We start from the raw sequence: 17,142 nt of genomic DNA on the forward strand, positions 1-17,142 counted from the left end.
AATGCAGATCTCGAGGTGATTTGTGCTTCTGCTAGGTTGTCAAAACCAGCAGCATTTCCAGCAGAGCATAAAGAGTTCATTTCTGTGGATCATAATCATTCATGTTTGTCAGCTACTGTACAGCTTTTAGACACAGGACTTTAAGACACAAAACTATACTTCTGCTTGCTGTACTGTTTTGTTACTTGCAATACTTTCCAGTAGCTCCGGTATTGCTCAGTACTGCCAAGAAAACATTCCTGCTAATGGTAGTCCTCCCTTTTATCTGACTAGGGTATGAAACATGTTATAATCCCTGCTTTATATTAAATTCTGTTTTACAACATTATTTGCAGAAGGTTCCTATGCTATGGACATCCCTTCTAGTGGTGAGCTTTCTCCCTCCCTGTTGGGAGATGTCAGTAGCAGCCTCCGCTCCGTGCACAGCAGGGAGTTACGGGCCAGGGTTTCTGTTTGTTCTCTCTCTTCTCATAACTTTTGAATTTCCACAGTACAGTATTTCCAGACTCACCCATCCACTTTTTTTGTTTTCTATATATTTTATGTTGCCTACTTTATCGCAACCCCCACCTTGGGACTCCTCAACACCATTACCTTGCAGTGACTCCTTCTGGGAGAAGTGGCAACTTGAACAGCTACAGAGTTCCCCTATTGCTGATGCCGGTCAGTGTCCAGTCCCAGGTCAGTGGCATGTCGAATGGACGCCTCAGGTTCCATTCTCCTCCCTCACCTGCACCCCTCGAGACAACTACACCTTTTTAAGCCACAAAGAGAACCAACTTATGCTGTCACTGGGATAGAAACCCTAGGAATTCACCACAAATCCACCACCATGAGCAAAAGCTTTGTGTGAAAGTATGCTGTAGGTACATGGAGCTGTTGCACCAAACTTCACCTGACCTGTTGTTTGCTAAAGCCACTCTCTTTATGCGATTGACTTGTCCCTGCAATAAAAGGGGGATTTATTATGAAGTTCCTGAAATACACTAATGCTGGCCTTTTGTTTCTATTTTTTTGTAGGCAATCACTCAGGCGTGGTTTTGAGCATCAACTCCAGAGAGATGCACAGTTACCTGGTTAGCTGATATTTACAGCTGAACACAAAATCCGAAAGACTCTTCTCTGTATCATTTTATTTTTCCCTGGTGATGTCACAAAAATGAAAATATGGCTGTAAATGCTGGTGAAGAGGAGGTTGCTTATCAGTCCTGTGGAAAAAAACGTCCATCATCAGTTATCGAGGGAGAAGGATAATACGTCTTGTGTTCACTCTATGGCCTGGGAACTCGTTACTATTGAAACTCAAACTATAGCAAATCTGTAGCCCTAGGCACCTTCAATGCCACCTTATTTCTTTTCTGTATATGCTCTAGTTCTTTATGTTTATTTTTAGAAGGATTGACTGTAACTTTTTAATTATATTTTTAATTGAGGTATTCATCGGAAGGCTGGGACTCTTCAGCTTGAAAAGGTGATTTTTACACAAGTGACTAGACCAGAACAGTTGGTTGATCACGATGACATTTTTTTAGGAGGCTAAGTGTTTCTGTACTGGGAGAAGACTGAGTGAGGAGACAAATGCACTCCTAGTTGGTACAAGCTGTTAACTTAAACATGTGTGAGACAATCTAATGAATTTAGGCTTAGGACCTTCTGCGGATTAAAGGAAGTAAAATGTTTAATTAAGATATCTCATAATATAGGATAATGCTCTTGTAAGTATATCAAGTTCTGACAAACCATCAGCACCAGTATCTCCCCCAGTCCCACCCCACGGGAAAGAAAAACACCAGCCTGATGCTATTTCCAGACCAGGTGCCTTCACTTGTGGACAGTCATTTTTAGTTGCTCTCTTCTTGTCTCCTGAGCAAGCACCTCTAGGACGATGGCAGCTGCCGGATGAGTTATCCCATACAACCCCATGCTGGTGGCCTGTCTCTTTTTAAATATCCAGAGAGTGTAAATACCTCTTTTAATTTGCTTTCTTTGTAAGATTATTTTTTAAAAAAATTAAATTTTACTATTAGGGCAGAGGTGCCAGGTAGGTCAGAGCTCTCCTCTGGGCAGGAATGGGTAGTGCACCGCCATCCCCTTCCCATCTACATCCTTCTTTGGTGTTTTCCCTGACTGTTTGCCCTTGCAGACAGGTGTGGGCAAACTCTGACCTGACCTTTTCCACTCCAGTTGGTTTGACAATCCAGAGGTCCATGGGGAGGCTGGGCTGTGATGTAGGGGTTCATATTTCCTTTCCATCACCACAGAGTGTCATTCAGTCCCTAGCACTGTGGCCCCTATTTCTGCAGGGAGGGTGGTGGGGCTTCTGAAGGAGCTGCCAGGCTTGTGAGACAGGTCAGAGTTTCCTAATCCCGACCTCTGCATCCCTTGGGAATGGCAGTGCAGTGAATCCACACCCCGCTGGTCTTTTTCCTGTGGTTTATGGAGCCGTGCAGGAAATGGACTGTGGGGTGATGAGATTGAACATCTGGCACCCTATGTGTCACAGCTGCCTGGGATTAGGATGCTTCTCTCGGAACCCTATATAATCTCTTCACCTTTTGCCTTCAATAGAGAATAAATAGCTCTTTACTCACTGAATGTCATACTGATGCTAGCAGCAAGCTCACACACCAGCTTGTTTACGAAGGATATGGATAGCTAACTACATCTTTCTGAATAAACAAACAAACAAAAAAAAAAAAGAATGCTGGTAAACCAGAAAAGAACTGTCTTAAAGTTATCATATGCATTGGAGTCATATTTTTGTGTAGCTGTGAATATCCTAGAGCATATTGTCATCAAGTGCAAAGGACCGGGATGTAACAATTCAGTGTAGTGCTGTAGGCTCTCACAAACCCCACAGGATGTATGCGTAAAGCACAAGAAAATCTAGATTATAATCTTACTGTAAGGAACTAGATGGAAAAGTTGAAGTGAAGATTCTGAAAAGTGCTTGCAAACTGCTCAGGAAAATAATTTCAAAAATTGTTCTAAAACTTCTGCCTATTTAGTTGTAGAGTGCCATGCAAACTGATTTATGGAGAAGCAATGCTCTAGCTGACCGTTTTATGCCAGACTGTGTAGAAATCCAAGGTGTTACCCATACCTGAGTCTGAGTTTCTTGAAGAGAAGGGCAGGTTCAAAATGTGCTGTGCATTGGAAACTCTTGGGATTGTTGCACCAGAGGCTTTCCCTCCTCACCAGCTCGTTATGCTTTTTCTAGTGGAAATAAGCTGGAGCAGAGAATAAAATAGTATTGCAAACAGCCTGCTTGTTCCTTTGAAATAAATCTGAAGTGGGTTATTTGTATAGGGCAGGTGAGTGGCCTCACAGACAAGGGATGAGATGGAAGTTCTAGCCTGGGGTTGTTCTCCCATGGTTTGTCTGACTGGCAAAGGACACTGTTGGAACTAGGTCACACATCTGATTTATGCTTTAACAGCTACTTTTGTACATTTAATACAGGGTGATTTGTGTCTGATAACGGGAGTCTTTTGGAACACTGTAGCATATTTAATGAATACTTAGCACAATATAGTGCCTGTAATAATGTTTTTCAATGCTTATTAATTTGATTCATGCAGCACTCCTGTGAGGTTGGTTTGTCATGTCTTAAAAACACTGTTTTCTAAAGAGATGTCAGTAACTGTATTAATAATACCCAGCAGATAATAAAGGAAGCCTTTGATTCCCTGGTAAGAACTTTAAAATGAATTATTTTAAAACTCAGAAAATACCATTACCATTTTTCCATTCATGGTGTCTTGGTTTATCTTTAAATGGAAAGTCTTACTAGTGCTAAGTTTCAAATCTCTTGAACTATGTCCATGAAGTCTTAACATTTTATCCTTTATATGCATCTAATCCTGATACAAGTGTATACAGGAACATGGAGTTGTTTCTATGCACAAAAGCTAGCCACAGATGCATGCACAAATGCATGCAATATTTGTATGTATTCCAGTTAAATTTGTTAGTGAGAAAGGGTGATTTGATAGCTAAGAAACAGAAGATGGCTGTCAGGTACCTGGATTTTGTACCCAGACTCTGGGCATGTTACTTAACCTTTATGTGCCTCAGTTTCCCCACCTGTAAAACGGGGCTGATCATAATTACCTCACAGGAGTATTGTGAGGCTAAATTAATTACTGTTTGTTCAGGATTAGCAGCATGAAAGAATTTTTTGAGCATAAATTATTAATAGTTTTCCTTTCTTTTACTTGTAATTATGGCTGTTATTAAAGGTAGTCTGCTGAAACCAGCTGCAATTGTGTATAAATGTAAAAAATGCGTAATCCAAAAAATAAGGCACATCACTGTTTAAAAAAAAAAAAAGAAAAAAAGGTAATTTTATTTAAAAACTGTTCTTTGAACATATTGTTGTACGGTAGCATTGCAACATTACCTGTGATTTTGCTGTTACACACTAGTATCTTAAACTTATTTTTCTGCAGCCTTATAATAATGGGTACAGTGATACTTACCAACACTGATATTGAGCTATACTGTAACCCACAAAACTGGTGGTGCATTACCCTCATTTACATCTTTTGGCCTTCTTAAACTCTGATGCATTTGCGATTTCAAAAACACCCTGTACTTTTCAGAGTGCTCCAAGCAGTACTGATTTGAAGCATTCTAACAGAGCCATCAAGACTTACAGCTGTTATCTTTGCTTTCCCTTTTGATATTGAATGTTTTATATGGCTCTGGATTAGTCCATCCGTTAAAAGTGCTCAGAAATGCTCAGATATTCAGGGAAAATCCACACACAGTGTCAATTAATTTCTCAAAAATAAAAGCAATATAAATCATTGTATGTTTTTATACCCTGTAGAAGAGGGTGGTGGAAATGGCTGTGAGGAAATAGAAGGTACCAGCCCAAGGCAAGACATTATTATTATCTCAAATTCACATGCAATTTCTTTGAACTCTTTTAGAATATTCTCATTGAATTATATCCTTCTTGATGAGTTTTCTGCTTTCAAGGACCAGTGTAAAGAAGAGTAAAGTGTTTGTTCCTATAAAGTAGATGATTTGTTACACTATTTTCCTCTGGACAGACAGAGACAAATCAGCACTTTGCCATTAGTAGTTCCTAGTGCAAAGCAGACTTCATCTGACATGATTATGATGGTTAGCTGTTTTAGGACCAATGAGACATTCCTGTGGTGGGAATACTCGACTGCTGTATGCTGTCTCTTTAAAAGAGGTCAATAGAATGGAACCGCAGTGGTATCCATCCTCCTCACACAAATACATGCTCTAAGAAATGTGAGGGGGTTTCAATATTTTTAAGAAATGAAATACATGTGTGTGTTTACAGTATCTTTTTGATGATGAACCAGTGGTTCTGATAAGCTTTGAATTTCTAGTGTTATTTCAGGTCGAATACAATGTTGCTAAGTTGATAGAATCGAAGACAATTTCAGTTGTAGATTTTTCCTCTGTTTTCTATAAAACAATGTTTTAAAATTTTTCATTAATGAGACCTTGGGGGAAAAGAGACACTAAAATTTTTATTTCATTGCACAATCCCTGACAGTTGGAGTTGTTATGGTGTATTGATTGATACCGCTGTATTGTTTCCAGCTTCATTTTTATTTCAGATGTGCAGAAAAGTGCACATTTCTCTCAAAGTATTGGCTTTCCACCAGGAAGAATTGTATAAGCATTTACCTTTATAAATACTGATTTTTGAGGTGCAAAAGTTTGTTGTCTCTTCTAAGTCCATCCAAACTGCTGCTTCCTGGCTCATTTTCTCTGTTCTAGTCTCAACTGCACATTGTTTCTACAACTTACTTTAAGAGAGTGACATATAGCCTAATCCTACTAGTCTGAGAAAATCTTTCTAAAAATTACATTAGAATAGCATTTAATTGCCTAGAAGTTGTTACAGGATCTGCTCAGACCATTTTCATAATGTTGAGCCTATATTTTCATGTTCTTTATTTCCTTTCAGTATTTCAGAATTAGCCCTCTCGGTGCCATTTAAATGTGTGTTTATTCCTGTCATGGATATATATGTAATGTTTTTCACTTATTTTCAGACTATAATTGTCAAAGTGATGAACTCAGAAATAACTCAGACCCCCAGTTAGCTTTTGCAATTAAAAGCCTAACCCTGCAGTCTTTGGGAAATGCCAAGCTGTGCACTCTAATTTTTTAATCTTCTTTCCTAAGTCAAACCTTCTACCCGATTGATCACCTTGGCAGATTTTCCTCCAATTCTTATTGTAACCTCAAGCTGGAGGGATTGCAGAACAGTTTCTCACTGTCGACAAGGACTAGAACAGCTCATTTCCCAAATCTGAATGGGAATGTGTATGGACAAAGTTTTTATTTTTCCTTTGTTTTCAGGTATGTTGCATAGAGCAGAGAGGATTATACATACCACGAGGGAAATAAGGACCTGAATGGTACTTCAGGTTGGTGTGAAGACTTAAGAATGCATTCCTTTTAAAGTTTTGCTATTTGGGCTTTCTCCCCTTAAAATTGATGCATACAACCGGTTAGTTTCATGATTTATAATATGTGAGATCTCATTTTTTTAAGTCTTCAGTCCTGGTCTTTTTCCTCCTGTTAAATGGAGTAGCAAATTACTAAAAATATGAATTGTGGAGCCATGTATGACTGAATGAAGGATTTTCATTCTTTTTGTCTCTTCCTTTTATTCCTTACATGAAGCTTGTCAGAATTACTATTGTCAGCTAGTTTATGTGCTGGTAGCTGAGATGATCTCCTGGAAGACAATATCTAAGACAAGAAATAGTGGAAGGCTTAGAAATACGTACTCTGAAGTACAACAAGGCAGCTATGTGAACAAAATCCTTATCAAAGAGCTGATATGGTTTGTATTAAAATACTTTATTTTAATAGTATCCCTAAAAATACATGTTCTTAAATTGCATAGTCTTTGTCTTGCTCTTCTTCCAGATTGATTTTCTTTTAGCGGTGACATTTACTAGCCCTGAAAAAAGTGTATTCTTTTCCTTACACAAGTAATTCTGTTTAAAATTATTTCCTTGCAACACTTGAAAGCATTACAGAAACTTGAGGTTTATTGATCTGACTTGATTTCTGAGTTTCTGTAGAATGTGTACTGCAACACTGAATTGTTGCAGTACAGCGGACATGACGTTGTGTTGGGCAGCAATAATGACATGCAGCAGTACATGGCGCTACTTAAATAATATGTCTTTGTTGCACATACTTTTAATGGTAGAACGAGTGTATTAATCACCAGGAAAGCCAGGCATTCCAAATAACTTTCTTAGCATGTCTTGTATTTCTATGTTATTTGTTGCTAATTTTAGCCAGCTGTTGATGCTTATATTTAGTTCTTACTGACAGTGTCTGTTCTTGCAGATCAAAGGGCAAGAATTGGCATGTTCTCTTTTTTTAAAAAAAGAATTAATTCACGCCGTTTGCTTATTAATTAAAACATCTTAAAAAGGAAATCTTTCAAAATGGTAAAAGAGATGCATGTTAATGAGAACAGCTCACATAGGAAAACAGCAGACTTGTATCTACATGGGTTTTGAGACATGTTATGGATCATGAATAGGCAGGACTATGTAGAAGAAGTGTACACCCCAAACATAAGTAACATGCATGTAGGCAGACTGGAAACGATTAAACTAGTTTAAAGGAGAATATTTTAATAGACCACTTATATGTCCCAGATTCACAGAAGGGCATTTAGGTGGTTAAGATTACAGAACATCATAACAAACATAGAAGATGCCCAATTCACTGGCTCCATTTGCTTGTAAATACACTCCTCTCTTTAGGGTGTTAATCTTTTGAGATGCTAAACTCTTCAGAGAAGTGACCTGCATTATTTAAGTTTTCCAACTTTTTGCTAAGTAATTGGTGACACTTTACAGAAAAAAATGTCTGAATTTCCATTATCTTCTGTTTCTTCTAGTTCCTTTCTCTCTCCATTTTTGTCATTTCATTCTTTTTCATTATCGCTGCTGTTTGTTGCTCTGCCTTGCCTGCCTCCTCCTCCTGATGACAGCTCTCTACAGTCTGCTTTTTTCTTCCATTGCCTTTTGTTTTGCTTTATGTTCTGTTTCTGTCTATGTTTTTGTTTAGATATGCACCCTACTGTGTCCTGAGTGATAAGAAGAATCAGGATCTCTTCCCCACCCTTGCCTTTCCTCTGAGCTGTGCTGTACTCTCTGGGCTGATGTAGTTCCCCTATGCTTTGTCTCACTGCAATCCATCCTTCCTGTTTCCCATTTTTGGTTCTTTTAATCCTTTCGCTTTGAATTTTGGCTCTCATTTTCTGTAAATCTTTCTGGGACTCTCTTTTTGCCTTTCCAGGACTCCTCTCAGCTGTTTGTCCCATAAGGCACATACTTCTAGTCTGAGATGTGTATGAGTGTTGTACTCTCTGGAAGGATAACTAGCATTTTCCTCTCTCATCCGTGATTATATTGACCTTACTGCAGGTCTGTAGTGGAAAACGTATATTTAATTGACAGACAGCTATACCCATTATCTCCCAAATGCCTCCTCCTCCCTCATTTTGGGTTACAGGGATAAGACATGATGTTTGCATGAGTTACCTGGAGCACAGCAAGGACTGACTTGCTTTGCCAGCCCATCTGTCTAGCAGGTATAGAATTGCAGCAGGGATGGGCAAAAACAGCTTGCCAGACCATTGGGCTGCATTTGTATTTCAAGATGGGAAACAGTGAGGCCAAGCTAGTACACAGCCTTTTAGGTAAATTGTCTTCACCTGAAGCTGAAGAATAGGCGAGGTAAAGAAGGGTCCATTGCTAAGAGAGAAGCAGGAGCAGGGATCATTCCTCCTGGGAGTAACTTGACTTGTCAGGTTTGTGGGACAGCTCTGTATGCAACATTTTCTAGAGGCTGAGGCAAACAGCTTGCTTTCAAGTTCCATAAAATACAAGTTTAAGCAAAGTCAGCAGATAGGTTTGGCAGAATCTTCTTGTTGGAGGAGCTTGGAGAATTTGATGAGAATAAGATAATTGAAAAGCTCAGTGTTACCTTTAAAAGGTAGAGACTGTGTTAGAGAGGGAGTGTGTGAGAGAGAGATGCAGGAGGGATGGGAGCAGAAGACTGAACAGGACAAGGAAAAGCAGGGAGATAGTCAGTGTTGCCAGTGTGTATTATTTTGCCACAAGTTGTTGATTCTTGTTTTGCTTGAGCATTAGAACTTAAATTCGTAATGGCAACTATTTTCAGTTTTGTTGGCTGCATAGAGACTTTAAACCATGAGTCTAAATTCATGCAGCACCAGGAAGATGCAAAATTATCAGCATTTCTACCTGTCATTTCAGAGGGATTTGACTCACAGCAACATCCCACTTGAGGTGCATGGAAAAGAGGTTGCTTCCCAGGAGCCAGGATACATGTATGCGCACTCTAGAGGTAGCTGCAGTGTAGGTTTACTTCTGAGATGATTGTAGGGCATTTGCTAATGGTGTTCCTTGTTAGCACAGCACTGAGCTGGGAGGCAAGGGAGAAGAATTGTCTTACAGGGTCTGTGATTTGGATTTATACTGCTTAAATGTAATTTGCTAGAATCCCTTTATGAGCAGTAATTTTACAGTGTTTAGAGAGGATGAATGGAGTTGGCATAGTATTCCTGCAGGTAAACACCAGCCACAGGAGCTTGCTGGACATGTGACTAGACATTTTAATTTCCAAATGGAGAGTTCCTCCATTTCATGTACACACCAGGCGTTTCAGTACAGCTCCTTTTTTTATTTGTCACTGACAAGCTATGATTTATTTCCTCATGGGTGTAAGACATGGGCTGTGCTTGCTGCAATGCAGAAGGCTCTGGAGGGAAAACATAATCAGATGGAGAAGTATACTTGAATTCTCCCTTCTTGATCCCAGTCTCTTCTGAGTTGCTTTTCTCTGATTGTGGTTCTGTCAGGAAGATGGGTTGATGTTAAAAGGGGATTAACTCATTTCTATCCTCTTTTGTGTGGCTGAGAAAAAAACAAGAAAAAATTAGCAGAGGAATAGCAGATTGGAAGAGGTGGAGAACTTGATCAGCTGGCAGGGCGCTTTGAGAAGCATCCACTTTTGTGCTTTACTTACCACTTATTTTTAAAAATATGTACAGCTACTGTGATTTATCTTTCTACTAACCATTGATATGTTTCTTTGGAAAAGGGGAGGTGGTTCTAAAGACTATCACCCTAGTGCATTGCAAATGTGGTTTTAGAGACATCAGCTATCACCCTTCCTCACCTAAATGAAATTATCATAGTATCATTGCTCTGTATTTATGAAGCTGCATTAGGAATATCAGTTCACCCTGGATTAAGTGTTGGAGGAAGATTTGGAGAGAAAATGTGAGTTGGAATGGGAGAATTTTCCATTTTAAGAGTAAAGGATGACTACTGGCATGTTTACAGTGTATCTGTGGCTGTTTCAGCACAAGTGGGTCCAAAATCTCTCGTTTCAGACTCAGACAGATAAATCATATTGATTTAGCTGGCATTACCCATGTGAACAAAAGGAGAAAACGTTGGTAATTAAACCAAGCCCTAATCATATTTTTTGGCTAATTAGATCTACAGCTCTTGGTAAAGATAGGAAAGCCAATAAAATAAAAACTAGACTTAACATACTTCTTGTGAAGATTCACAAAGAATTTCTCAGTAGCCTGTTGTTCATGTGGAGCATTATTTATTTGGCATCACAGGGACAAATTCTAGCCTAATTTATGACCATGCAGTTCCAGGGAGTTTGTCAGTTCAGCTCTGTGTTACGGAAGAAAGGTGCTCATCCACAGTGCATTTGAAATGCAGCTGCAGGCTAAAATCAGTTGTCATCTCGCTGCATCTGTACTCACACAGGTGACCAGCTGATTTTCACCTGTAGTTCTTATTCCCATGGTTAGCAGGAGAGTACTTCGGACAGATGTAAGCTAATTACAGCCAAGGCAGAACTTAGTTTTTAGGCTACTTGCAACTGCTTTTCCAGAACGAGCAAATGCTTAACACTGAGACTCTAACTGGATTTCTGACAAAGGGGCCCTTCCAATCAATGTAAAGGCTCTCAGCGGTCATCGGTATGCTATAGTCCATACCTTTAACATACATGACTACGCAGTCCTCTCCTTCTGCCTTTGCACACTCTAGTATTTGTGAAAACAGTACATGCCTTTTCCTAATTTTCTTTCAGGAGACCTTGGCTTTGAGCAGGTTTCTTTGTATACAGTATCAGGGCTCAAGGGAAGAATGAAATTAATCTGTGACTGGTGCATTGTCGTACATGGGGAGAAATGTTATTTGTATATTTTTGTAAATATGTAACATTTAATGGCAGTTTTGTAGTGACGTGCTGGTTTTGAGGAAAAAAAAACCCAAACAAATATATGTTTGAATATGCTTAATGTAACACTTAACTGTGATTCAATTGCACAATTAATAGCTTAATCAAAAGTCTTGTGCAATATGTAGTGCACACACATAACCAAGTATCTGTTAGTGATCCACAACCAAGTTTTTGGCAACTTTTAATGATGGTGATGAACTGTGCAGTACAGATTATCACAATCTCTTTCAGCTTCCAAACATGTAGCAGGCAAACTACTGTATACGTACCTGTGTACTCCACTGCATCCAAAGGTATGCATTTGTCCTGAGAACCTGCACTACAGGTTTTTCTTTAATAAAATTTGGTTCTAAACTATCGGTTGCTTGGTCTTTCTTGTGGCATGTTTCATGGGATTTGTGGACGGAAAGTGGTTTAACTGGTCCCCAGAGGTTGTGTGTGTGTGTGTGTGTGTGTGTGGTTTGATTTGTCTGTAGTTAGCAGCAAACTACTCGGCTTCAGCAGCACAGACCTCAGTGGCTGCAGCAAAGCTTCATCCTCCTCCCCTTTAGCTACTCACCCCACTCGTCCTCCTCGCCGCAGCCCAACTCCGCTCCATGCAGCGCTGCCACGGTTTAACTGGCGGAGGGTGACACTCTGTGGTGAGACCGAAGCCGTGCAACTGCAGCTTCCAGAACTTCACTGAACCAAAGGCTGAATCTTTCTGTCTACCCGAAGAATCACAGAATTCAGTAGGTTTCAACCTTGATCTCCCGGGAACAGAGAGCTATAAACAGAACAAAGCTAGGTGTGTTCTTCTGCGCTTTCTTCTGCCATGTCTTTATTCCAATCTCCCATTTCATTGCCTTCACACACTACTTGCTCTCTTTTCTTTTTTTCTTTATTCTTTCCTTTTTTTTTACTGCATTGTTTTTCCTTCATCCCACTCTTTTCCTGAAGCATTGCCTGTGCTGTGTAGAAGCTGCATCCTCCTTGCAAAATTGATGGGTCTGCAAATTAAGACTTGTCCTCAAGCTAGCGGTATGCAAGGATCAGGCCCCAGCTCTCCAAACGCAAAGGTGAGTGAATTGCTAAAGTCAGAACATGCCATGCATCCCTGCAATTTGGACATTCTTCCCTGCTTCAGAATTCTGAGTGGTGAGCTGCTACTGGCTTAATTCAGGTCGTGGGCTGGAAAACAGTTTACGGTTTGCTGACAAGTGGTTGCTGCTGTGCAGCCTGGTACAGCAGCTTGGTCTTCCCAGGGAAAGCCTGACACTGGAAAAACAACACTGGGACGGCTCTTTTCACTGCCTATCCCCCACAACAGGTAAGAGCAGAGAGAGCAGAGATGTTTGTTGCTAAGCACTGTGGTTATGGATGTGCAATGTGAAGTCTTACTAAACCTCACACTGGGAAAAAGCAGCAACATAAACTATTATCTGCCATTTTTTTATTTATCCATAGATATTTTATAGACTACAGTGAAATTGTAATGGACTAATGAATGGATTGTTTATTCATGGAGTGGGTATACTTTGAGGATGAGAAGATGGGCAATCATAAGGAAAATTCTCAAAAATAGAAGTTTTAATTTAATTTTCTCAGTCTGCCTTAGTTCTGCGCTTTCTCATAGTCCCTGCTGAAAGACAGCAGCCAGAGGAAGCCCGTGGTATGGGCTGTATGAACATACCCTGTGGCATATCATGCTAAATGTGAGGCTGGGTTCAGAAGTGAAATTGAGACTTTCCCTGCTTGTGTAAGTCAGCTAGAAGACATTCTGGTGGTTGTCATTTTAGGTTCTCTCATCCTACATTGTGGCTAGCTGAATCTTTAAATCGCAATTTATCACTAAAAAAGCAGCCTGTTGAATCTCAAGTGACTGCATTTCATTTTCCAAATTTAGTGCTCTGACATAAATAAAAGCAAAATGAAGAGAACCACTAAAGTCTCTAATTTTTAATGATATTCCAATAGTTATCTCCAAGGAAAGGGCCTGAAATGGAAGGGCAGGAGTAAGTGCAGACGTGGACATGCCATTCCCATAAATGAGACACCAAATGAAACTTGCTAATACTTAACCTGAAGGGCTACTTTACTTCAGAAACCAATTTCCATGGAAAAAAGAATAAGATAATTGCTTCACTTCTGTTTCCTTTGCTGTCCTCATCAAAGCCGTATTAATTGCTATGCTATTTTGAAGCCTAACTGGTTTCAACATCATCATAAATTATGTCTCTATAATAAAACTTCTGAGTCATAAACACCAGCCAATGTTTTTCCTGTTTTCCATTAAGAGACTGATTTCCATTTTTTCTTTTTGTGATTTATGCCTTGAAAGATGTTTTGCTTTTATATGAATCCAGCTGCTGTGATGAAAATGTTACTGTACTCTGACCCGCATGGTTTTCAAAAGCTGAAGCAAAATGCTATAAATGCTGTTCAGTGTATTTTTAACATGATAAAAGGATCCGTTCTCACCATTACAGCAATCACACCAAATGCTGACCTTAAAAAAAAAAAGTCAGAAGCAGCAGCACATGCTAAGAAAGCAGTTTACAAAAGTAGTAATTTTTGTAAAGTAATTTACAAAAGGAACAATTCGGTGAAAGGAATTGTCAGTCTATTTAACAATTTATAATGAAACAAGGAGTGAAGCTTCTCACTTGAGTTCAACTCAGGACCATGTAGCTGTAATTCTACTGAGCTAGGATTCTACAAAATCTAATAGGAAAACTATTTCCTTGTCATCAGGAGAGATAATTGAAGAGGAATATCCTTGGTGTCATTTAATTGTTTCAGCTGTCATCTAATATATATTGTGAGGGAATGATATTGCGTTGTCTTGATCTTATAGCATACGCTTGCTTTGAAAATCAAATGGAAAAGAAGATGATACATTGTTTTATAGGAGGGAATGCTTTTGTAACTGCTGGTGGGAAAAGATAAATAGTCTTCTATGAAAGAGCCCTGCTTCATTTATCAATAGCAATATGGCCGGGGAAGAGGAGGAAGCACACAAGGACACTTACGCAGTGTTGCTTCCTGCCTCCATCCACCCTGGACCTGGACCCATCTGCTTCGGAGCTGACAGCTGTGTGTTTGGTAGCCTTGAGTAGTAATTTTTTGCCATGAATGTTGTTTATTGATTATGGACTGGTATAAGCTTTTAGGTGTCTGTAGAATTCTGTGGCAACAGGTTTTTCTAGCTGAATTGGGCAGTGAGTGAAAGTACCTGTGTTGTAGGTTTGAGCATTAATTCTACCCCATTAATTTTGCTGCCCTCAGCGTCTGTACTGTTAGTGACCGGGACTACTTCATTCACCATTCTGCTGCTGATTTTTGTAACTTTTTTACATATTCCCTTCCCTGCTCAAGATTTTTATTTCACACTGAAAAGACCTTATTTTTGTTTTCCCCTTGAAGTTCATTATATTATCAATAATATTTTTTCCTTCTATGGAGAGGCTGTCGTGCTTTTGGATTGCTTTCTTGCCCTTGTACCATCATCCATATGAGTTTATCTATTTATGAGTCAGAGCTCAGACTTTGGATAATGTTCTATGGGTCCTAAAACAGATGATGGTGATATCAGAGATGCTAGGTGGGTGGTGGTCTTCTTTATTTTAAACCACTTGTTTGTGCAAGTTGTGCAAGTCAGATGGTCTAGAGCCATTTGCTGCATTTTAGACTACAGGATATTTGCCAAGGGTTTTTTTTTTTGTTGTGTTTTTGGTTTTTTGATTTGGGTTTTTTCTTAATTACTATGCAGTACATGCATCTAACTATTAAAATTCCATGATCATCTTGAGTGTAGTGCTGTTTCAGCACTCAGAAGTGTCTAGATTGGGGGTCTGGGGGGGAGGGTTGTGGGTTTTTTTCTTTTCTTTACCACAAGCAGCTCTTTCTGTACACTGATTTTTTTTTGACATTTTAATCACTGGTGAAGTTGTGAAAAGTATTTCTGCAAATCCTTGTAGCTGGCTTTTAGTGTTACTACCCTGAATATATATAAATTTATATATATAAAATTAAATTTGTCATCCTCTCCCCCCCCCAAGTCTTTCTGAATATTTTGACCTGCTCAAGGCTCCTATCCCAGCCCTGTGGGATCCCAAGGCTGACTGCCAAGGCAACTGGAAATAGAGAATTCATGCCCTATTTTTCTGTTTGTCTATCAACCAGTCATTTGTCCTATTGGGTATTTTCCTTTTCTCCAGTAGCTACTTAAACCTCTTTAGTGATGGACCTTGTCAAAAAGTGTGTTGAAGAAATCCAAGCAGAGTATGTTCTTTTCCTGGATGCTCACCAACAGCTTTGCAGACCCCTCAGCACTTCATGTGCGATGACACCCCAGTATAAACCTGCGCTGACTCTGCCCCAGTACAGTGATTCCTCAGGCTGTTCACTGACTCTTCCCATCATTATACCACCTGTCAGTCTGCCCAGAACAGCTGTAGAACTCTGTATTTTCAGACTTTTTTTTTCCATCTTCCTTTGAAAAAATGGTGTCACATTTGCCATCCTTCAGTCTCTGGCCAGGAGCCCTTCTTTATAAAGCTGTGTGCTTAAATGCTGTAATGAGGGGGTCTGATGGTGCTCAAATTATGCACCAATTTAAAAGGAAGTTAAAAACATAACTTAACATTAAACCACTGCAATGCTTACAATGTGGGTGCCCACCTGCAGGAATAAACCACAATGGAGTAAGTTAGGTGTTGGTGGGGCCTTTCATATTGAATGCCTTTGGCATGCAAGGGGTTGACCAAATATTAAATACAGCTTACAGAGAAACACTAAGATCCTTTTTAAGGCTTTTTTTAGGCCATGAGCCTGAGTAACTGAAGGTATTAATTTTCTCTTTTTTGCATCTATACTATTATGCTGTAATAATAGTACATATTACATACTACAACTATTTAAAAATATATATTTATATATAACATACATATATTTTTATACAATTTATCCTATGTATGTATCTTTTCTACAGACATTCTTTCTTTCTCTAGAGAAATGCTAATAATTTCCTTTGCTTTTGAAGGCTTTTTAATTGACAAAAGGCAGTGAGGTGTTTTTTTAATTGACAAAAGGCAATAAGCTTTGATTCAGATTTGAAAAAGCTGCGTCTACTCGAGAGACAATTTTTATTAGTTAACACCACATACTTTACAAATGCTGACCACCTTTTTCTCCTGAGGTCAAGGAGGCTGTGAATACAGAAAGGAAACCAATTAGACTACTTTATAATACTGCTTCCTTGAGTTTGGTAAAATAGAATGTATTTTCTGCTTAAGCATGGTATATTTGGTAATATTTTTAGTGTAATGGGAGCAAGAGCTAAATCTAAGTAAAGCAACAAGGAGTAATTATGGTTTATCACTTTTCAGTCCCATCTGTCATCTATAAGGAATTGCTATATTCATCATAAAGCAACCTGCTAATTATCTGTTTGATTTTGAGCCACATTAATTTCTTAGGGGTAATTTTTAATGTTTTACATTTTACATTATTTATGAATAGGTTCAACATCTAAGCAAACTGTTACAGTAACACTAGATAAGCAGTAACTTCTGCTATGAGCTCTAAATACATCAAATTCCTATTTTCCGTTGCTAGGCAAGCCCTTGGATGAACTGCATTCAAGTTGCAGAAGGTCATCGCTCAGTTAAACAGGGGCAGAAATGATACCAAACCAATGCATATTATAACTTGTTCAAGCATTTTTCAACTGACTGGCAGAGGAAAATGGTACTTGGTTGAGGGTGACTATTGCTAAGGTGTCACCTACTTATTATACTGACAAATACCAAGAAACAACAACTCAAATATTTC

General features: G+C 39.1%; 1 protein-coding gene across 1 annotated transcript in view; it reads left to right on the forward strand.

The window, feature by feature from the left end:
- SORCS2 (sortilin related VPS10 domain containing receptor 2) overlaps window positions 1–11,682 on the forward strand; it is a 579,315-nt gene extending 567,633 nt beyond the window's left edge. Inside the window, 1 exon segment of the mRNA XM_037385456.1 lies at window positions 1,021–11,682. Coding sequence (XP_037241353.1) covers window positions 1,021–1,085 — 65 coding nt within the window. The 3' untranslated portion in view covers window positions 1,086–11,682.
- Window positions 11,683–17,142: the final 5,460 nt, after the last annotated feature.

This window comes from Falco rusticolus, chromosome 1, assembly GCF_015220075.1.
Source record: "Falco rusticolus isolate bFalRus1 chromosome 1, bFalRus1.pri, whole genome shotgun sequence".
Classification (NCBI taxonomy): domain Eukaryota; kingdom Metazoa; phylum Chordata; class Aves; order Falconiformes; family Falconidae; genus Falco; species Falco rusticolus.